The sequence below is a fragment of the Magallana gigas genome, chromosome 9 (genome assembly GCF_963853765.1).
Source record: "Magallana gigas chromosome 9, xbMagGiga1.1, whole genome shotgun sequence".
Lineage (NCBI taxonomy): Eukaryota > Metazoa > Mollusca > Bivalvia > Ostreida > Ostreidae > Magallana > Magallana gigas.
Genome location: NC_088861.1, coordinates 36,799,072 through 36,820,672, shown reverse-complemented (window position 1 = coordinate 36,820,672; position 21,601 = coordinate 36,799,072). Strand labels below are relative to the sequence as shown.

Below are 21,601 nucleotides of genomic sequence, written 5' to 3'. Positions count from 1 at the left end.
GCTATATACATAATGTGTAGAATTGCATATCACCAGGAAATTCTGGCATGAGAATTTTGGCCCGTTTTAAATTTAGAATTTTATGGTTGGCAAAGGAATTGATATGCATGTTTGCAGGAAGTTTTTTTCTAAAGAAATTTTGCAAGTTAAGCACTTTATATCAAATTATTTTGAGCTGCAGCATTTAATGCATACCCTGCCATTCATAATGTGTAGCATGTCAAGTAATGGGGGAGTGTGGGGTATTTCTTTTTCTTTCTTATTTGTGACTTTAACATTGAATTCGTAATATTAACCACTGCAGTGAACCTCAGTTATAGCAAAGTCCTAAGAACTAGATGATTTACTTTCATTGCTATGACTTATGAATTCAGTCTATATGATTTACGAAGAGACTTCAGTTTTACCTGAATTTGACTTTTAATGAAAACAGAATAAGGGTCCAATACGGTATTTACACAGCCTTTCTCTCAGCAACATTGTAGACCATAGTACATATATAGTTGGTACATGTACGTCAGTTTGACTAGATTTACTCTGTTATTGAAGTAGTTGTAGAGGCAAATTCCAGGAATTGGACTTTAAAGGGGAAACTTCAGTGACAAGGTTTTTGAATGAAATCTTTTACCACCCTAAATTTTCTGTGTAAAATATTAATTTCTCATTGAAATCCCTAATCCGTGCACCTTTATTCTTTTCAAAAACTGAAAATAAAGCTAAAAGAAAAACACCAAATATTGAATAGAGAGAGAGACCAGTTTATTTTGAGATATCACAGTTTGAATTACAAGTTTAAGAGAGAGAATTATTGCAGCATATCAAACAGCTCCAGTAAGTGGGCCAGCTTCTTGTTGGTCTGTCGTTTCAGTGAGCGACGGTGTAGTTTGTCCATTAATTCTTTCTCTCTATCCGCCCGTCTTAGTGCGGCCTCCTCTTGCTTAGTACTCTGAATACTGCGTTCCACGGCAGCTAAAGGAAAATTGAATTCAATTTAATATGATGCGTTATCAAATTTGTAATATGTTATATGTATGCAGCTTATATACTTGTATGGATGAAAACAGCTCTATGGATTAAATTATTAATGATTATATTCTTAATGTATGCACTTATCTGAAAGGCACACACATACATGTACATGTTTAATGTTATACATAAAATATATTCCATAAACCTACCTTTTCTAAGCTGCTCTGCATGTTCACGCCGTGACCTGGCGGATCTCACTCTCTCCAACTGCAAAGCTGCTTTTTCTCCTACAACAAATGAATAAAAAAACATATATGAATAGCTCCTAAATAAAAAATGAAAATACGAAAATGTATAGTTTGCATCACAGAATGAAAATTTTAAGCTTACAAAACATATGATAAACTTAAGGAATTTACGTTTGATTTCTGTGTCAATAACATCAGTAGCGGAGTTGTGTGTATGCTCCCTTTTCCCCATTGATTTGCCAATTGGAGGCAGTTTGGCTCTTCGAAAGTCGCCGGAAATTGGGATCTCAAAAGCAATCCCGCTTTTCGTCACTTTAGCAGTGATGCCCTGCTTCTTCAAAGCTTTCTTCAACATTTGTCTTTCTTTCTTTGTGCGAATCCTGATGTTTTCAGGGATTGGCGCCACTTTTGTGTTAATGCAGCCCATGGTTATAATGCCAACAATGTCGTTGTTATAACACAGAGTGACGTTGAGTTTGTTTATGACGTTGTTGTAATTATGACGCTATGCGTACATGCAACGTCACCCAAGGGTTGAAGTGTGCTATTGTCCAAAAAAAGTTACGCATCGAATACTTTCTTCTCGCGTTTTTAGCGTTAAAATTCATCAACACCCATACAAATAAAATCAAGTTTGCAATTGCATTTTTTCATTTAATGTAAACGTATATAAATTAAGTGCAATATTCCTCTTTAATTGATAACAGTTTATTGATTTGTTTGTGCATAAAGGTTGAAGCTTAAATATACTAGTTTTGGCTAGTGCTGAATTGAAAAAAAAGAGGACTCGAAAAGCTGCACGAAAATAAATAAATCACCGTCAATCCTATACTTTCTAAGATATCACACTTAAACTTTTTCATTTCCTTACAAATTAGATAATAAAATGCTTTCTTTGGTGATTCATGCGAGATATGAAGGTGGCGACATTGCAGGAAAAATATATAACCCACGTTTGTAGGTTAGGTAATTTATCATATTATTTATTATATATATAACGTAGATATATACGACTGACATCAAGCAATTAAAATTATTCATTTTTCCAAAAACACTTCATTATTGACGGTAATTTTAAAGTTAAAGTTTCTTTTAAACTTTTGAACAAATTGATTGAACATTTTTCAAAGAAATTCTACATGAGAATCACAAAAACGCTTTTTTAAATGACGCTTGATAAAGAATGTACAAGAAAAAAATTCAATGGGATTTCGTCTGCTTAACATTTCGAGTTTTTTCGGTAAGGCCAAACGTCTGTCATTTCTTGAAAAGAACACAAACCTCTGTTGACTTTTCATTGTACAACAACTTGTTGATTAAATAAACAATCAAATCAATTGATTAATTTGAAGAAAAAAAACAACAACAAACGCTTGCTTTTCCGGTGAATATTTTTACGGGACTTGTCAACCCTCGAACGTCACAGCTACTCATAGCAAAGCACGTCAGTATATTCAACAGTCGGCATAATAATAACAATAGTGGTGTGTTGTGCATGTACTATGCCTAAATAGTAGTCAGGGTTTGATACATAGTGCACTCGCCTCCGGCTCGTGCACTATGTATCAAACCCTGACTACTATTTAGGCATAGTACATGCACAACACAACACTATTATATAAGTAAAGCATTTCATTGTTTATTTCAACAATAAGATGCTTTCTTTGGTTATTCATTCGGGATATGAAGGTAGCGACATTGCAGGAATGCGGGTTATGTAAATTTTTCCTGCAATGATCGCTACCTTCATAACCCACATGAATCATCAAAGAAAGCATTTTATTGTTTATATTAACATCTTTCTTTAACTAATTAATAAACTGATTATGAAAAGTTAGTAAAATTCACTTAATTACTGTTAATGTACAAAAGTACGGTAGCTAAAATAAACAGCCAAATCGTCTCCTGTGAGACTTTGAGTCTGGCATCGTCATGATTATTTCGTGCAGTCCGGGATTTTTCTAAGGTTGCTGTAGGTTCAGACCAATCGGTATACAGGGCGTGTCAATTTCAGTCCTGTCACTTTCAGCCGCTGTAGATTTCGACCAATCGATAAATAGGGCATGTAGATTTCAGTCTGGCTGTTTCTTTAGAGCTATGAATTAACTATAAGTTTCCGTAAAAAATAGAGGACATTATGCTTGGTAGATGTAGATATAGTACATTGAACTTCTATGTACATAACGCTGTGACTGACTTAATGTTTGGTACACGTAAGTTCATGTATAAATTGTGGCATATGCATAGTTCTGGTAAATTACCTGTCCTATGAATGCTATCTTGCTAAATTGGGCTGAAGACCTCGATACTCTAAAATGACTTTCTCGTATGTAATAACTTGGAAAAGTTTTATAATTGTTTTGATGATAACCATTGGATTATCATTGTTTAATTATTTTGATGTAGCGAAAGATAATATTTTTTTGGTCAAAAATGCCCTCTAGATCTTAAAAATATTGAATGTAATACAGAAAACAAAACACATATTAAGAATAAGAATCGAATGAAGATTTTATTTGGGCGATATCTTTTTAGAAGTACTATAGTATACTGGTATGCAGTCATTCTAATTTGAAAAAGAAAGTTTAAGATCGAAGGTGAATTATTGCAGCATATCAAACAGCTCCATTAAGTGGGCCAGCTTCTTGTTGGTCTTTCGTTTCAGTGAGCGACGGTGTAGTTTGTCCATTAATTCTTTCTCTCTATCCGCCCGTCTCAGTGCGGCCTCCTCTTGCCTACTCTGAATACTGCGTTCAACGGCAGCTGAAGAAAAAATATTCAATTCATTAAAAATATGCATGTATTCTGATTGTTAAGTATTCGCTATTAACGTGTTTTATATTTTCATTACTTTAGTATAAATAATTTATTTTCCATCTGTGATTAATTAGTCCTTCTTAAAGAAATAGATATATCATAAACTTACCTTTCCTTAGCTGCTCTGCATTCTCGCGCCGTGATCTGGCGGATCTCACTCTCTCCAACTGCTGAGCTGCTTTTTCTCCTACAAGAAATGAATGAAAATTGATATGATATTTAATGGAAAGAAACGTCTTAGAAATCGACTAATTTATATCGACTGAAATGGGAACATATTGAAGATGAGAGGTTAAGGAAAAACGAAAGTAAATCGTACGTTTGATTTCAGTATCAAGTAGTACAACATCAGAAGCAGAACAATGAATATATTCTTTGTTCCCAAGTAGTTTGCCAGAATGGACACCAATTGGCGGTAGTTTGGCTCCACGGAAGTCGCCGGAGATCGGTATTTCGAAAGAGACCCCGCTCTTTGTCACTTTGGCACGGATGCCTTGATTTTTCAATGCTTTCTTCAACATCTTCCTTTCTTTTTTAGTCCGAATCCTGATATTTTCAGGTATTGGCGCCACTTTTGTGTTTATGCAACCCATATTGTACTGTCAACAATGCCGTTGTTATATCACAGAGTGACGCTTAGTTTGTCTGTGACGTTGTAGTCATTGTGACGTTATCATGTGTGAAACGTCACTCAGAGAGAGAGAGAGAGAGAGAGAGAGAGAGAGAGAGAGAGAGAGAGAGAGAGAGAGAATTATTAATGTGCTGAATTTTATATCGGAATTATCAGTAACAACATTGAGGGAATAATCTTTTTGCTTTATTACAATAAAGGTATCTGCAAGTATAAAAAATTATACATATTTCGTTGTTCCTGATATTTGTCTTTTAAAAAACTAAACTAACTAAAGATGGTATTTCATTAGTGACATTTGAAAATAATTCCGAATTTCTTAGACTTCTTAGTACTGTGTTTTAAAGGTCAGGCACGTGACGTATAATGAAACAATTTTGTACTTTGTACAAATTACACTGAAGTGACCATGCTATTTTATATTATATTTAATGATGTACTTTCAAAAAAGATGAACAGAAAGAAAAAGTATTTTTATTTATCATGCTTGAGCTATGAATCAAAGAACATGACTGTACGTTTTTGTTGTAATGTTCAAACTGTCCCTTTTCTGCTTGCAGTCTGCAACAATTTTTATCTACTAACCTCCACACCACCCCATTTCCGGTCTGCTCTCTCCCGGACTATCTTAAACAGTTTCAAAAAAAAACTTTCATTTATTATTCATTGTCGCACTAATATGTAACAACGCTGTAGCCCTTTTTTTTTTAGATATGCCATTTTCTTTGCTTTACTTTTATTTTTGATATTTTTAACCTTTAACCGCCATTAACAGGAAGTTCACATCAATGGATGCCGGGAGTTGACGGATGAGTCGGTGGAGGCCATACTACAGTTCTGTCCCCAGATCAACATATTCCTCTTCCACGGGTGTCCAAAAATCACAGGTTAAAACTTGGGGAGGAATAAAGTATCATTATTTGAATATTACATGTATGGGGTTATCAAATACGGTCGAGGTGATATATGATATAGATTTGATCACACTCGACCGTCTTTGATCACAACATAGAACTATTTTAACAAGACCATGGACTTTCGGTAGGATGTAGCTATCTTTTTCTTGCATGAAAACAATTTTAAAATGACGCTGGTTTTAAATAAATTTTACATTCAAAGAACCATTACTGAGTGGCCAGCAATGAAATAGGCAGGATTACGTCACTTAAACTACCTAATGTCTAAGCTTGTGTTAAAATGGTTCTAATATTCGAAGAATGAAATTAATAATTCCAATTTTTTTATATTGATCTGCTTTTCAAATATTGTTCATTTTATAGAATATTTCTATTTTTGCCATTTTTTACCGTGTTTTTCACATTGTAAAATTATGTAAACATGAAACAAACGTAATGTCAAAAAAAAGCCAAACTTGACTTTTTATTAAAATATAATTAGGTAACAAAACTAGAACGTAAAATAAATTTAAAACAGTCTATGACAATAACTAGAATTTCAAATAAGCTGCCTATTTTCCACCTACAGAAATGGCCAGGGAGGCTTTGGAGAATGTGACAATAGAACGGAATTCACCGATGAAACAAGTCACATGGACTATTTACTGAATCGTCTGCACATGCGCAGACTTAGCCAAGGTTATAACTCGATAGACTCAGTTCCTTGTTTGCGACCGCAACCAGTTACCTAAATTGTCTCCTTTTTAGTTATGCAACAGAGGAACGTTTATGCAGTCTTCTTTTTTTTCTAATTTTTGCCAACTGTAAGGAAAAAAATGCAAAATAAGAGCTTTTTAATTTAATATTTATATATATTGTAACATAGAACTCAAAGTGTATAAATCAATGGGCTTTGTCATATGTTTGTGGGAGAGATTGTCTGGCTAGATGAGTGTACTCGCTGGTTGTAGCGAATCTTTGTACGGGAGTACTCCCCCCCCCCCCCCCTCACTTGGCGGAATAATATCACTATAGACTTTGTTTATATATAGTGGTTGAAGTTGCATTGCATTTGAAGTATATATTTATCCGACAAAATAACAGAGTAGATTATTTATTTATACCTTGTTGATTTTTTATGAAGATTATGTTTATTGTATATATTTTAAAAACTCATTTTGCATGATTTTGTTCAAGTTGGGAGAACTTAGGACATTGTCAACCTCTTCCTATTCATCATATTTCGAGAAATGTGCCCACGAAGTGGCATCTGTACATATTGTAATTTATTAATTAGTTTACAGAACTAATTAAGATACAAGTGCACACATTAGACTGTGTTGGTATTCAGAAACTACGCCTTCAAATTGTTATCTCCAAATTCCATCTATGTCTTTTTGCAAAAATCATAACTACTGTATGGCATAATATTCATGGCTGAAAAGTTACATTAAAATTGAAATGATCAAAATTCTTTTCTTTTTCAATCTGTAATCTCTCAGGTATGCTATATGTTTGGTATGGTATGATATATACTATAGCGTGTAGACAAGATAGAGACTACTTAAAGTACTACCAGTAAGTATATATAACGTATCAGATTCTAGAATGAACAAACTTGTTTCCTAAGAAATCAATTCGCTGCATTGATTTTTAAAAATTTCAGAATTAGATACTGTATTCAGAGTTATTTTCGCCCCGTTTTCTACACTTAAAAAACAGTTGCCCCCATCTTGAATTTGCCCTGACACAGTTGTGTTTAAAGAGATAATTTTATACCTTGGAAATCTCGCAGTCCTAATATTCACCCTTTGACGAGGGAAAAAGGGGAGAAAATAAAATGGGGGCGAATATTTCCCTGTATACAGTACTACTACTGGTTTTAAAACCGTGTTGGCAAAATAGAGAAGATATGGACACCTTGTAGTTTGACAATAGATATTAATTAAGTTCATTGTCTGTGTCAATTTGATTTAAATCTCAATAAATGAAATATTTAAGGAAGCTATGGTGTCGGAAGGAACAAAAAAACCACTCCCGAAAAGTTGCACACTGAAACTTTCTAATCCTGAAGAAACCACACTTGTTCATTAAAATAGATCAATCATATTTATAAGCATCATAAAACAGGGATCCAAAATAAAAATTATAAATGATGGTTTTACTAGATAATCTTAGTAAATATAGTGTTATGCATTGCACTGATTTTATAAATAAAAACACAACAAACGCAAGAATATTAAGTTTATTGCATTCGTGTACACATATAAACGCAGACAAGAGTCCGTTTAGTTTCCTATAATGATGAGATGGCTTCTTCGCTGGTTGATTGTATTTACTGTATATGCAAGTTAACATTATTACAGTGAACAATTAACTCTTAAGCTTATAATCAAAATACACACATTCTTCACGACCATAAAAAACCACACATGAACAATTTATCTGACATGTCTCAATGGAATATACTGGGAAAAATCATGAATTACACCTTCAAAAATGTAGTACACATAAATGTACATTGCGTAAAAATACAACAATCAGTAGGAACGTCGCTTTAACTATGAAATTATTAAGCAATGAACTTTTCATAATCATTTATATTTATGTACATGCACTTAATCTCTCTCTCTCTCTCTCTCTCTCTCTCTCTCTCTCTCTCTCTCTCTTTTACAAATTATCACAAGCAAATGAAAACTAAAGCAAAGAAAAACATTTGAAAAACCGGAAATTCACTTGATCTACTTCCGGTACTTGTAGTTAAACACTCCGTGCTGTCCACCATTTCTATTCTTCCATCCACACCAGTGATGAGGGGAGATGTCGCTTTTATGTATTCGGCGAATATGTCCGTATCCAGAATACCTTTAAAAAAGTAATATAATTGGTTACAATGCGTTCTGAAAATTGATGTCAATTGTAAAAATATTTTTATCTTAATAAATTCATCGAGGTGGGTTAATTTTCAGAGTTGACTATTTACACATATACAGAAATGGACAAATGTTACGAATTATTATAACATTTTGAAAAAATAACCATACCTCTATATTGTATATATACATGTAGATGGGATATGATTTATTTTCAAAATGTGTGTTTTAAGTAATTGTGTGCATTGAATGTACATACATTAGATTATAAAATATGTCATAACAGGATAATTAAATGAAAAAAATGGGGTCTAGATACTTAGGGGTGGGGGATAGAAAAGGGGAGAGGTCGGTCCTGTCCTCAAGCACCTGTGAATATCGCTACCTTCATGTCCTGCCTAAATCACCAAATGTTTAATATACTCACCAACAACATGCTTCTGTACAGCGTTATCTCGAATCATTGTATAGCCATCCCCGCCATTCAGTAGGTAATTTGACAATACAATGTCGTAGAATTTGTCATTGTCTAATGGTAAATATTCCGGGACTTCACATTCAGAGCAAACGACTTTCACATCTACAATTCGTTGTCCCTCTGGATTGTTTAGATTATATTTCACTCTTATTCCTGTTAAATGAAAAATGGAGAAGTTGAAACATATTAATTAATCATATTTTTTAAATAAAAAGTCTTGATTCTTAATAGGCAACAAAAATCACCGTCAAACACTTTTTTGAAAATATTTCGACCATATTATCCGTTTTCATCAGTCGTGTTTTCTAAATTAATACAGTTATTAAGATTTTTTTTCTTTTTGCGTTTCAAAAGCAAATTAAAACGTAACTTTTCGGACCTTTCCGAAAAACGAAGAGCGTAATTTCACGTTCTGCCGGAGAGGTCGGAGAAGTTGCGATTGATCTTACCAGACACCTGTAAAAACGCGCCATCTGGGTCTGTTGTGTCGTATGACGTCACACTTAGTTCCAGAGCTTGGCGTAAGTACTTTCCCTTCAGTTGAATCGTGTCCATGATGTTCCTGTACGGCTGAACAGTGATAGCGTCCCCCAGGGTGATGGTTCCTGTCAAAACGTGAGGGAGGGAATGTTAAAAACCCATTTAGATTTTTAATTTAATAATATTTTATTCAATATAATATATGGAATGGGTATGGACAGCAGGCACAGCCTATTTTATCCCTCTCCCTACATCAAGGTCAAAATGAACAAATTGAAATATGTTCAATATTGATAACATAAGAGACACTATAGAAAGATACAAATTAAAAAGAAGAGGGAAAAAACCTAACAATATGGTACCGGTTTGAAAAGAAAAGATAAGACTAAATGCTGCTAAGATGCAACTTACTACGTACAATAGAGATGCGTATTTGTTCTTATTAGCAAGGCCAGTAGAAAACTTTTTTTAATTCAATAAAAACAGGAAATATTAATATCTTCTAAAGAACTTGCTTCACCAAAAAGTAACAATCATAATTTCATGCCAAAGTTGGGTGTGGTACAACATTGCATGAGACATTTAAGGTTGATCATTAGATATAATTATACATGTACATACAGCGTGTAATATACTAATAATTTAATAGTAATGAATTATGGTGATCCTTGATAAAGTCTTGCCTCTTTCAAACGATGCCCGGATGGAGCCTGAGTTGACGATGGCGATGAACACGCGAGTGGCGTTAATGGTGTCGGCATTCTTCAAGTTGATGTACACATAAGAATCCGCCACCAGATTCCCTGAAATCATCAGATAATTGATGGATGAGAACATGTAACTTTTTAAATGTTTCTTCCAGCCCAAAGCACAAACACTTAAAAAATTGTAGACAGTCAAGTGTGCTCTAGTACCGTAACTCGTTGTCCGTTAACCAAAGCATAATTTATATAGGGCTAGTACTTCATTGTTTAATTAAAAGGACGGTTTAACAAGTTTTGTTTTGTTCAGTTATATATTTTCAAATGTAGATAATAGACATTACCATCTAGTTGTTTTGATCAATTAAAATCGATTGCATGCTTTAACCGAGGACAAGAATTCTTTAAAAATATTTTGTGAAAATATAGGCATAAAATGTGTTTGCCTTATTTTCCTTTTCAAACAATGATAATTATGCAGAGCGTTGTATAGTTATACCCATGTTACATTCCCTCAGCCTACACACTGATCTGGATCCCTCCATCTTGACTAACGTTCTACCAATAACTTCTTTGGTGGAATTTTCTATCTCCAAAAACATTGTATCTACCACTTGTTTAACGGTTGGATCTGTAAAAATAACCATTGTTAGAATACGGCTCTAATCAGATTTTTTACACACATTTACCTGCATGAAAGTATTACCAATGAGGTTTACAAAGTAACATTCATTTATTAAATAATAAGGACTTAATCAGTATCGGATTCCATTTGTATTTTGTCTGAAAAATTGACCAAAAACTTATTTTATCTAGCTTTGTTTTAGCTTTGCATGTTATGCTTATTTCATACCGTAGTCATTTGTTAGACTTATTTATATATTCTAAATCATAAGAAGATAATTGACTTTTTTAATGTGGTTAACATTTGGTGAGATTTTGTACCTTCTGCAGTACTGTTGTTAAGTATGATCGGATTTCCACCGTAGGAAACAACTTTCCCCGTGTTGTCAAACTGAACCTGTAGAAACCCCAGATACTTTCCGAATGTGTAGTCCTGCACGACCAGCGTTCTTTCACCATTGGCTTTGTTGACCACGTGAGGATAATCACCAATCGGCTTCTCTACAGAGGGCGCTGTGCCTGCAAACATGGACAACAAACAGTTAAAGAACGTCGTTAAGGAGAGTGGACTGTGAACAAATTACCCGTCAGATCTGCCTAAAACTTTAAAAATTATATTTCGGGCCTTATATTACTATTTAGTAAAAAAAAAATCCTAATAGTTAAGATTTCCAATTCGATCATTTTCCTAAATTTTATATGCAGAGCTCTTTGTTTACTGGAGGTAGATATGGCCTATAAATGGTTACGACTATTAAGCCCCTTTAACCATTTGGTGATAATCGATAGTAAGACTAGTATAGTTAAATAAAAACAACGTATGAAAATGAATTCATGTAATGGTATTGCGGGCTGAAAAATATCAAGCCACGGATCATACTAGTTGGGTGTACATATATTGTATATTTGCCTGCCCTTACTATATATTGAATATCGTCACTCTTTTGAAAATCACGTCTGTCTTCGTGCATGGCCATAATTGCATAACATTCCGTTTGTTCGAACATCGAACAATGTCCTATAATGCACAAGTTGATTCATATTTATAGTACAGTACCGCTCAAAAGTAGGTCAAATTTAATTTTATTGTGTCAAAATCATTGTCCGAGTAATATTTTAATGCTCGCATGCAATAAGTCGTGTCATCTTCAGAAGTACTGTTCAACTGTGTCGAGTACCTGTGTAGGAAGAGTCTTACTTTGATTATGAAATCAAGTTCAAAACTCCTCTTTCGTTGAGTCATGTGTAGACATTGACAGGTTTGCTGTGTTGAAACAGGTGTTTGCTGATTTCAAGTGTTTAGCTCATAGTTGTTCGACACGTCCGTTTGTATGCCATTGCGCCGCTTTATAGACATAGGTCACAGATAAAATACATGCCTATTATATACTGTGTTTGGGGGGGGTGGGGGGCATTGCAAGCAACAATGTTCAAACCACTGTAATTGATTATGTTTATACTCTGGACAACGTTGTGCTTTTGGGGGATAAAATCATTGAATAATCAAGGTATTGTTTAGACGAGATCCTTTTTTATATATCCATATACTAGTATTCTATATTGTGTGTGTGGTTTTTTTGTTGTTTTTGTTTTTTTTGTTGTTGTTTTTTTTTTTTTTTTTTTTCGGGGGGAGGGAGGGGGCATGGCAAGCAACGTCATTTGTACACTGTAATTGAATATGTTTTCAATCTGGGCAATCCGTGTATCCTTGATTCATTAGAAAATAATGTTAAGTTTTTTGGGGTTAAATTTTAAATTATCAAGGTATTCTTAAACGAGTCCCCTTTTTATACATTCATATATTGTACCTTGAATATATACATGACAGTTTAAAACAGACTAAAAGTATTGATACCCCCCCTCCCAACACACGCAAACACCTGGGATTTTTACCTGTGTACAGGAAGGTATTGGTGTGACCCCCGATCACAACATCCACCCCTTCCACCTCCTTTGCTATTTTGGTGTCCACGGCAAATCCTGCGTGACCCAGAGCAATGATCTTGTTGACCCCTTGACCTTGTAAATTCGTGACCTCAGAGCGTATTGACGTCACTTCGTCCTCAAATTTCAGGCTTCCTGTCAGAAGAAAAATACAATTAATCAATTAATTCAAATTTATTGTGTATAATAATATAAATATAATATTTAATTGTGTATTGATTTCCGGTATCAATTGATTTCATCCTGTGGTTTTGAAACTAAAAACAATGGGTCTATTTTCGAAAACGCTCATGACATATTCTCTCAAATTAAGCATTTCAATGATCTATTTCAAACTGTTGTATGATCTTGATTGTAAGTTCATAAATTAGATTTCATTGGTCTAACATGTCGGGAAGTATGAATGTTCTCCTTTTCTTGTTCTTAAAATATTAATAGTTGAACAGGAACATCAACGTATAATTATGTTATGCAGAAAGATTTTACAGGATCGAACCAATGATTTTAATCCTAGAACTGTTTGGCTATTCATACTTTGAATATTAAAAATTGTCTTTTTCTGTTTTTATTTTATCTTAATCGAAACCACTTATTATACATTAATAAGAAAATAGACCTGATAACAATTTCTTAAATGGTGGTAAGACTGATAAAAAAATGCCGGGCACTTTGCACTTTTTCTTCAATCGGTCGTGACATGGGCAAATAAACTATTTTTAAAGGTGCTGATATGGCTTTTAAATATGTTTTGTGTGCGTTTGTTTGCTTAGATCATCCATAAAGATCACACACTCCTGTTAATAGGGGTTTTTCCTGTTTGGTTCACTGGTAAATGGGTGTTATAAAGTACAATCGTGTCAACGACTTCTTATTTCTACAGATAGAAGTCGTGACGAGTGTGTCATAATCTATGGTGTTCCGATGGGGCCACTTCGACCTTCGCACTTTCGCCTTTAGGTCGAAGATGCGAGAGTGCGAAGTTGCGACGGCGAAGGTGCGACGGCGAAGGAGCGAAGATGCGACGGCGAAGCGCGAAGATGCGACGGCGAAAGTGCGAAGGTGCGAAGGCGAAGGAGCGATACTACTTCGCACTCTCGCCTTCGCACCTTCGCACTTTCGCCTTCGCCTTTTTTGATAGCATTCAGAAAGTCTCGGTCGATTACATAGAATTTGATGCAGGCACCGTACTCGCCAAGGTTTTCCGATTAATCCATGATATCATTGGTACGCATGCGCTAGGCCATTGTGCTTACTATGAATGTTTATAACTGTTTTAATGTGTATATGTGACATATATATATGTTTACCAGTGCTGGCTATGCCTAATCATTATATACTCCATATGAAATGTAATGTCCGCCATAATGCATACATATGCACTTCCAGACTCCTGTCACTTACCAGCTGTCTGTTTACCGTGGATCAAACACAGTAACAGTCTAATTTCATTATGCGACACTGCTTGCTGATGTATGGATCTAGAGGGGGAGAGGGGGTCCGCCCCCCCCCCCCCCCGGAGAATTTAATATAAATAACTTCACACATGCAGTAAAGGGGAGAGAGGGTCCGGATCTCATCCCCCCGGAAAATTTAATTTTATTAATTATATATAATAAAATCTCCAATATATGTCTCGGAACATAAGTATCCATCCCCCCCCCCCTAGAAAAAGTTATGGATCTGCGCAGGCTGTTGAAAATAAATTCTAAAAAGTTCATCGTCTGCCTCAGATGTCCTTTTATCACTGTTTATACAGCTAAATTTGTCTTTAAACGATAGAGAGCTCCACAATTATAAAAAGGCGAAGGCGAAAGTGCGAAGATGCGAAGGCGAGAGTGCGAAGTTGCGATGGCGAAGGTGCGATAGTAGTATCGTTCTTCGCCTTCGCAACTTCGCACTTTCGCCGTCGCATCTTCGCACTTTCGCTCCTTCGCCGTCGCACCTTCGCACTTTCGCCGTCGCAACTTCGCACTCTCGCACCTCGACCTAAAGGCGAAAGTGCGAAGGTCGAAGTGGCCCCATCGGAACACCATAATAATCACATTTGCTGTGAATATAGAACCATTTTAACAAGGCTTTGGACTTTCAGTAGGATGTAACCACTAGTATCTGGGTTTTTTTTCGTCAAAACAAGTTAAAATGACGCTGGTTTCAAGCGAAATATACACCGATTGCGTAGTCTTAGCCCGAAAGCCAGACAAATCTTGTTGATTTCAAACAGCCGTGGCCGAGTGGCCAACGATGAAATAGACAGGCTTATGTCACATTGTTGTTTGACACAACTACTCCAAGCTCTTGTTAAAATGGTTTTATGAACCTGTCCATCAATATCTTGGGGGTTTTTTTTACTAGCATCATTGCTACATGTCAAGGCATAGAGCTGAGGCATCGATACGAAGCTAAAAAATTTTTTACACTGTTCTAAAGCATGGGATATAATTTTTTTTTGTTCTTTTAACTTTGAAATCCTGTAAATTCAATTCAGTTTGTCGTCCGACAGTTTCACGCTTAAAAAATGTGTAATGCAGCAAGTGTTGAATAAATTTCGCATTATTTTGAGGTAAATGTATGAAAAGTTTCAACATTTTCTGTTTATAACATGTACATAAGAAAGATAATTTTAAGGCGACGCATTTATAATTATACATTTTTTCTGTGAAAATGTTCAAGCCAGATATTGAGCTTTTCTTTATTTCAAACATGCCAAATTAAAACAAACCTTAGGAACAAAACCTAATATTCATTCAGAAAATGGTTATCTTAATTTTTTGATTTGGTGAAAATATAATCATTTATTTTGTTCCTCCTAATGCACGTTAGCTTGTTTGTAAAATGTGGTTATGTACATGTATTTATAAATGTTTAGGCCATACATTACTTACTATTGGCAGTTTACAGGTGTTTTAAACAATACGTTAAAGTAATATGAACAGCCATTTTAATTTCTAAATGACAGATTGCTTATCAAACTGACTCAGAGGAAATGTTGCTTACTTAACAGAAAAGCAATGTCTATTTCAGTTTCCTTTCAAATCACAGGTTGTTAATTTCAAGTTGTTTTTTGCCGTCCATTAGCAGTATTATTTGTAGTAATTAAGTAAAAACAAGACAGGCGGAGAATGGGAAAACGACATTGAAAATTTCTATACTAATTATTGAAAGCAAACCTAATGGAAAATTTATTATTGTCATTTAATGGTCGTTCATAATGGAAGAAAAAGGCAGAATAGTCTAACTAATGAATTGCTAATGAATTTTAGACAAATGGGTCTTTTATTTTACAAAATATCAAATACCTGTATACTATTTCAATTCAAACTGTTTAAATTGAAAAATAATATATAACAAATTATTCCCAATAACTATTATTATAACTCTATTTACCTTTTCTAATGTTTTTGCCAGTGATAACACTACGTATCGACTTTGTACTATAAAAACCATAACTTCAAATGACGCCAATTGAGGAGCCAGCGGGATTTGCTAATTAATATTTATTAAATATTTAATCGTACGATGGCTTTGAATTATATAGCATAAATATATGTAATAAGGAATCATTCTTTGAATATTATGAGGTGATAATTTCGGTAAGGGCGTGACGAAATCTATCATAGAGCCCTTCGGGCTTAATTGGATTTGATCACACCCCGACCAAAATTATCACCTCATAATACTCATAGAATGATTCCTTATTCCTTATTTTAGTATGATATATCCGATGTGTTTTGAAAAACAGTTTGCGTGTAAATACTCGCAATACAAAAGTTTGGAAATTCTAAAAAAAAAAATTATTATATTAGTTTGTATATACACGTACATGTATATACATTGTTAATGAATCTGGTGATGGGTCTTTGAGCTGTTCATTTTATCTTTTAATTTTTAGACCTTTGTATATGACATCTTGTATAGTTGTTGAATTGTTACATGCAGTAATACTTTTAATAATGCGTTCGATGCTTCGAAGTATTTCTCATATTTTCACGGTCGGGAGTCGAGTCCGTTCATGCATACTCCAGCTGCCTGATAAAAACCCACTGGACATGTGAACCCGTGGGCGGCGAAAGACAATATAAATATGTTTTTTAAAATAAATAGAAAAAAACACCACCCCATCCCTTTTTAGTGCTACTCACCTGGCTGAGATATCATGGGCGTGTCCTTTGTAGTGTAACCTATGACCCCGATCTTTTCCCCGCCCACTTCTGTGACGTAACTCTTCTTGACATACGGTTTGATTCTGGGGTCCGAATCCAGATTTATGTTTGAACTGAGAATGGTGAAGTTCACGTTCTGAAGGAATGGCAGGAGTCCCTCAATGTTGTTGTCAAACTCGTGGTTTCCTAAGGCCTATATAGAAGTGGGGAAAACAATTATAAAATGTTGTATACGTAGATGAATATGTACACATATAATCATAAAAATTGGTGGTTAATTACTTATTGGGTTGTGACTGGCTGTCTATGGAATTATGTCGGATTGGTTATGTTCAGAAAACGTGAGGCAAAGAACAGTTTTGTTGGACCTTTAGACAGAAATGTTGCCCTCGTCCCTCAGCTTTGAGCAAAATTTGTATTTTTCATGTTATTTTTCCCCTCGTATCTAATATATAACTGTATATTATGAACATATAACTGTATATTATGAACATATAACTGTATATTATGAACATATAACTGTATATTATGAACGGGATTACAGGGGACTATTCTACTTATTGCTTATACATTTATTTAAGCATTGAATCATTATTTTTTGAAAGATGTGGTCTCGTAACTGCAACGGTGCGTGCATACAAATTGAATAACGCGCGCTAGCGCGTTATGAAAATTTGTTTGCACACACCGTTGCAGTTATGAGACCACATCTTTCAAAAAAATAATGATCCAATGCTTATATTTACATTTTTTTAACATTTGTTCTCTTTCCACAAATATGATTTATTTTAAAAAACCTCGGGCTTATTCAACGTGTAATGCGCAATTAACGGAAGAGCCTTTGGAACAGCCGAGTTATGGTGTCAAAAATAGTGCACAGCGTTTTAAAATGGGTTAAAATCGCCTTGATGCGGCGTACTGTTATAAAAAGTAGAAAACACGGGTTGACGAAGATATCCTTTAAAAGTTTGAATGTTCTAAGGGGATAGGTTTAGGGGGGAGACAACCCCGACCGTTGGTAATTTTGACCTATGTTACAACTGCATGTAATGATTTTGTGCATTATGTTATTGTCGGGTCTAGATACTGAGTATACATGTTATATCGTTGTCATAACATCAATTTAATACGGTTGTCGTAATTAACATCGATGTAATACGATTGTCGTAGCCTTAATGTAAGAAGTTAAAGGAGAGGGCTCAAATAGGCAGATTGCCTGCTGCCCAATCCTATTACATGTATGTAATATTTTTTACATAATAAAATATTGTTTAAATTAAAAAAAAAAATGTAAGAAGTAGGATGTCAATCGTCTTTACATGTACCTTTATACATGTATATACTTTTGTCTATCCTGTCAATTGCAGAAGACTGGATGGGAAAATACAGAGACAGAGGAGTGTAGGTTTGTATTGCTTAAGATATCAATGCACTAAAATTGATTAAAAGTTGCTTTTGAGGATATTTTAGTGTCGTATTTCAAGACATGAATGATTTTGACCATACAATGCAAACATATCACATCGATCGCGATGTTACATAATAAAAAATGTCATTACTTTAAATACCCGTGGTACAGCATTCAATTTGTAAAATACAGTCGAGTGTTTTGAGTTGTTCGAGAGCCGATTCTTTGTCCTGGCTTTCTGTTCATATTTAAGTGAATTGCTATTTCAAAACGCTTTTCAAATTCCCGTGCTTTTTTTTTTTTTTTGGAATTATTGACCAAAGCTTATTCAATATGATCAATGCCTGTAAAATGTGTTATTTCATATTTAACAAAAGCCAGATGCTCTAATTTGTGCAACAATAAACATTTTGCATAAATTTATGTTCGGTGGTAAAATGTATGGGATTTTTTTTTTACGTCAAGTGATCATAAAAAAAGCAATGAACGCAAAACAATAATTCGATCAGAAAAAATAAAACATGTTTATGTATGACAGTTACCGGTAATCCAATATGCAATGCATGTAAGGCAGCACCTAAGTTTTCAGAACTTGTGTCCAATCATTTTCACTCGTTTCAATAAAATATGTTCAGTACAAATTTTGAGAATAGAACCCATAACCCAAAGTACTCTAAAGAACAAAAAATGGAGATGAAATGTATATATACAAATATTACCATGACATCGTATCCCAATAAATTCATCATCGTGTACGTGACCCTGCCCCCGTAGTGAGTGAACCAAAGGGTCCCTTGGAATTGGTCCCCTGCGTCCAGTAGCAGCGTGTTTGGATGTTCCCCTCGGAGGGCCTCAATCTTTGTCCTCATCCTAGCCGCTCCCCCAAAACAGTCCCCACCGGGGGAGCATTGCCCCCCAAACGCGTTCATCTCCTGAACTCTCGCGTGGACATCGTTGGTGTGGAGAATGGTCAGTTCGAACCCATGGCACGTCAAGGAAATGGTTAGGATTGTGATATAGCCTAAAGTCGCCGCTGATAGATGCTTGCAGCTCCACATCATGGATAATATTCTCCACTGGGTCAGATAAAGGTTCCTCAGTCCCACTAAAACAATGCTAACTGTACTTTGTTATATTTAACACAGTAAGACTTTCACTGTTGTCTCTTGTCGAGTAAGAGTCACTCACCCAGGACACAGTTTAAACATCACACGTACGTTCCCATAAACTACCGCTGTTTATTGTTTAATTTAAAATCCTATTCTACGTTCGTAAAATCGGTCGAAAACTAGAGTTTTGTTTATTCACCATTGAAGATGGATCACTGAAATTATTAATACGATAAGTTTTGAAAATACCTTGATTGACTTCCGTATTGTAGGTCAACCGTATCCTATGTAAATTTTTGATGAATAAAAATAACAAATACTTACTAATATATCGTGCAAACACGACCCTTCGCATTCAACAAACACTTTCAAAGTCAAAGACTCATTAAACCTGTGATCATTATCAGCTCCAGCCAATCGAAGTGAAGAGCCGATAAGCAGTATTTATATACAGACCTGTAATCTACCCAGAGGGGACACGCCGACACCATTTATTGTTAATTACAAAATACAGTCACGGCGGGCGATTTCAACATAAAGCTTTGGATGGCGACTTTAGCGTGCTTTTGCTGTTATTGTGTGTTTACACAAATATTCTTATCACACTTTGTTCTTCGAAATCTAGACTGTTTGCATTGGCGGATCCAGAGGGGGGGGGGGTTCCGGGGATCGGAACCCCCCCCCCCCCTTTCTCTGGGACATATGATTGTTTTTGAAAATGTTTAAATGCCTATTTAAATGCAGTTTTCCTCAATTATAATAGAAATACTGTAATTTTCTCAAATAAATGCTTTAAAAGTGTTTATTTAAAGAATTTCGTACTACGTCCCATAATTTTGTTCTTATATGAAAAAACCCTATCGATTTTTTATCAAAATAAAGTACATTGTACTCCCCTTCAGCATCTGGTGTTTACTACACTGAGTAAACATGTGGACAATTAAAGAAAAAATACATAAAATTAAGCAGTATCACAGATTTATAATAACATCTACAATGTATTTTCTACTCTATTTCTTTTTTTTTTTAAAATCGATTATAGTTCATACAGTTTTGAACTGACAAGCTATCGAGTAAAACGACGTTTTACTTTAAAAAGCCGCTTTCAAATGTACTGTTTAGTTAATTAAGTTAAATAATTATAACAGATGATTTTTACTTCGTCATACGAAAAATACAAAGAAAACTCATGACCCGCCTACGCGAGTTATGCTATTTTTCTGGAATGCTAGCTACCTTCATACCCAAATGAAACTACCCAAATGAAACACAAAAGGAAGCCTTTTTTGTTTTGTTTCCAAGAATCGGATATTCAAAAATACCGTGTAAAGGGTTTTTTATGTAAACCATTATGAAAATGCACAACTTTTAAAAACATTTTTTAAATCGCATTTGATCGCATCTGTACTAGTCCGGATGATGTAGCGCACCCATTACAGAGGGCACATCAAGTTCCCTGGGACGACAATTGCTTTTACCATTGTATTACACACGTACCATCTTTTTAACAGATAAATTATCCCTATTCTTTTGTCATATCCTATCATTTAGACCTTTATTTAAGAAGGCAAGATCGATATAAAGAAATCAAAATCGATAAATAGTCCAGAATTTAGAACATCAAAGACATAAAAAAAATTACCAAAATATCTATTTTTTTAAATAGTTTGTCGTAATTAGTCTGAGTTATTTTTTGTTTCTAAGTGTCTCTTTTCTATCAAGCATAGACGCACTTTCTCATTGCTGGAAACTTGGGTTTCTTAAAGCTAGATATTATGCAAATCTTCCTGACCTAAACCAAAACGGCAAAACGCTCAAAAATGCAGTGCCCTCTGATGTTGAAATAGATGTGAAATAGATAGTGATGAGATAAATGTTTATTAAATACAGTTTTATACGCACGGAAAACGTTCAAAAAGTCCTTGTTTATTGACAAATGATGAATTTTGCACATATTGATTTTCATCAGATGGAACCCCCCCCCTTTTCCAAATTGCTGGATCCGCCTCTGGTTTGTATATATAAACATGTGGCTCTTGAATTATCGTCTTTTTCTGAATTAATGAATCGAATTGAGTGGGACAAAGTTAACAAGTATCTGAGAGCTTACACATATAATGTATTACGATACTTAATTAAAATGCTGAAAATAGAACAGTTTAAAGTGCGTTAATTATGAATAGACATATCCCTATGATGTTATATTTTAAATCTATCTTTTTATTTGACATTACGGTAATTAGGTCTGGACATTGGAACGACT

The 21,601-nt window shown here is 34.7% G+C and overlaps 4 protein-coding genes across 7 annotated transcripts in view; 1 reads left to right on the top strand and 3 right to left on the bottom strand.

Moving 5' to 3' along the window:
• Positions 1-21,601, top strand: part of LOC105338056 (protein AMN1 homolog) — a 40,752-nt gene that overhangs the window by 4,814 nt on the left and 14,337 nt on the right. Inside the window, exons 6-7 of one of the 3 annotated variants that reach the window (XM_034477225.2) lie at positions 5,441-5,552; positions 6,151-6,951. The exons of 1 other annotated variant lie outside the window; for it this stretch is intronic. In XM_034477225.2, coding sequence (XP_034333116.2) covers positions 5,441-5,552; positions 6,151-6,230 — 192 coding nt within the window. In that variant the 3' untranslated portion in view covers positions 6,231-6,951. Of the gene's footprint in view, positions 1-5,440; positions 5,553-6,150; positions 6,952-21,601 lie in introns of those variants that run through there. One more of the 3 variants, XM_066070530.1, reaches the window with a different exon arrangement.
• On the bottom strand, positions 743-1,644 carry LOC105348906 (uncharacterized). Its single transcript, XM_034477228.2, has 3 exons — positions 1,389-1,644; positions 1,179-1,256; positions 743-969 (listed from the first exon to the last, which is right to left on the bottom strand). Exons 1-3 carry the CDS (start codon positions 1,642-1,644, stop codon positions 806-808), a joined length of 498 nt encoding a protein of 165 aa, XP_034333119.2. The 3' UTR covers positions 743-805.
• Positions 3,704-4,681, bottom strand: LOC136269635 (uncharacterized). The gene is made up of 3 exons (XM_066070532.1): positions 4,354-4,681; positions 4,144-4,221; positions 3,704-3,980 (listed from the first exon to the last, which is right to left on the bottom strand). Exons 1-3 carry the CDS (start codon positions 4,625-4,627, stop codon positions 3,820-3,822), a joined length of 513 nt encoding a protein of 170 aa, XP_065926604.1. The 5' UTR covers positions 4,628-4,681; the 3' UTR covers positions 3,704-3,819.
• On the bottom strand, positions 7,791-19,799 carry LOC105348905 (snake venom 5'-nucleotidase). Of its 2 annotated transcripts, none has more exons than XM_011458505.4 (10): positions 19,663-19,799; positions 18,949-19,553; positions 16,801-17,014; positions 12,611-12,796; positions 11,039-11,236; positions 10,593-10,724; positions 10,076-10,195; positions 9,362-9,517; positions 8,862-9,065; positions 7,791-8,426 (listed from the first exon to the last, which is right to left on the bottom strand). In XM_011458505.4, the coding sequence occupies exons 2-10, from the start codon at positions 19,288-19,290 to the stop codon at positions 8,242-8,244; spliced, it is 1,737 nt and encodes a 578-aa protein (XP_011456807.3). In that variant the 5' UTR covers positions 19,291-19,553; positions 19,663-19,799; the 3' UTR covers positions 7,791-8,241. The 2 variants fall into 2 exon arrangements, with proteins under 2 accessions (XP_011456807.3, XP_011456811.3); XM_011458509.4 differs by having other exon boundaries at positions 18,949-19,334; positions 19,663-19,797.

Excerpts from the sequence above, each read along its gene's own strand:
- LOC105348906 (XM_034477228.2), bottom strand. The coding sequence starts at position 1,644 with ATGGGCTGCATTAACACAAAAGTGGCGCCAATCCCTGAAAACATCAGG. Across the intron at positions 1,257-1,388 it reads TATTGACACAGAAATCAAAC|GAGAAAAAGCAGCTTTGCAG; the intron begins GTAAATTCCTTA and ends CATTTGTTGTAG. Across the intron at positions 970-1,178 it reads TGCAGAGCAGCTTAGAAAAG|CTGCCGTGGAACGCAGTATT; the intron begins GTAGGTTTATGG and ends ATTTTCCTTTAG.
- LOC136269635 (XM_066070532.1), bottom strand. The coding sequence starts at position 4,627 with ATGGGTTGCATAAACACAAAAGTGGCGCCAATACCTGAAAATATCAGG. Across the intron at positions 4,222-4,353 it reads ACTTGATACTGAAATCAAAC|GAGAAAAAGCAGCTCAGCAG; the intron begins GTACGATTTACT and ends CATTTCTTGTAG. Across the intron at positions 3,981-4,143 it reads TGCAGAGCAGCTAAGGAAAG|CTGCCGTTGAACGCAGTATT; the intron begins GTAAGTTTATGA and ends TTTTTTCTTCAG.
- LOC105348905 (XM_011458509.4), bottom strand. The coding sequence starts at position 19,693 with ATGCGAAGGGTCGTGTTTGCACGATATATTA. Across the intron at positions 10,196-10,592 it reads GCTGAGGGAATGTAACATGG|GGAATCTGGTGGCGGATTCT; the intron begins GTATAACTATAC and ends TGATGATTTCAG. Across the intron at positions 9,518-10,075 it reads CCGGGCATCGTTTGAAAGAG|GAACCATCACCCTGGGGGAC; the intron begins GCAAGACTTTAT and ends ACGTTTTGACAG.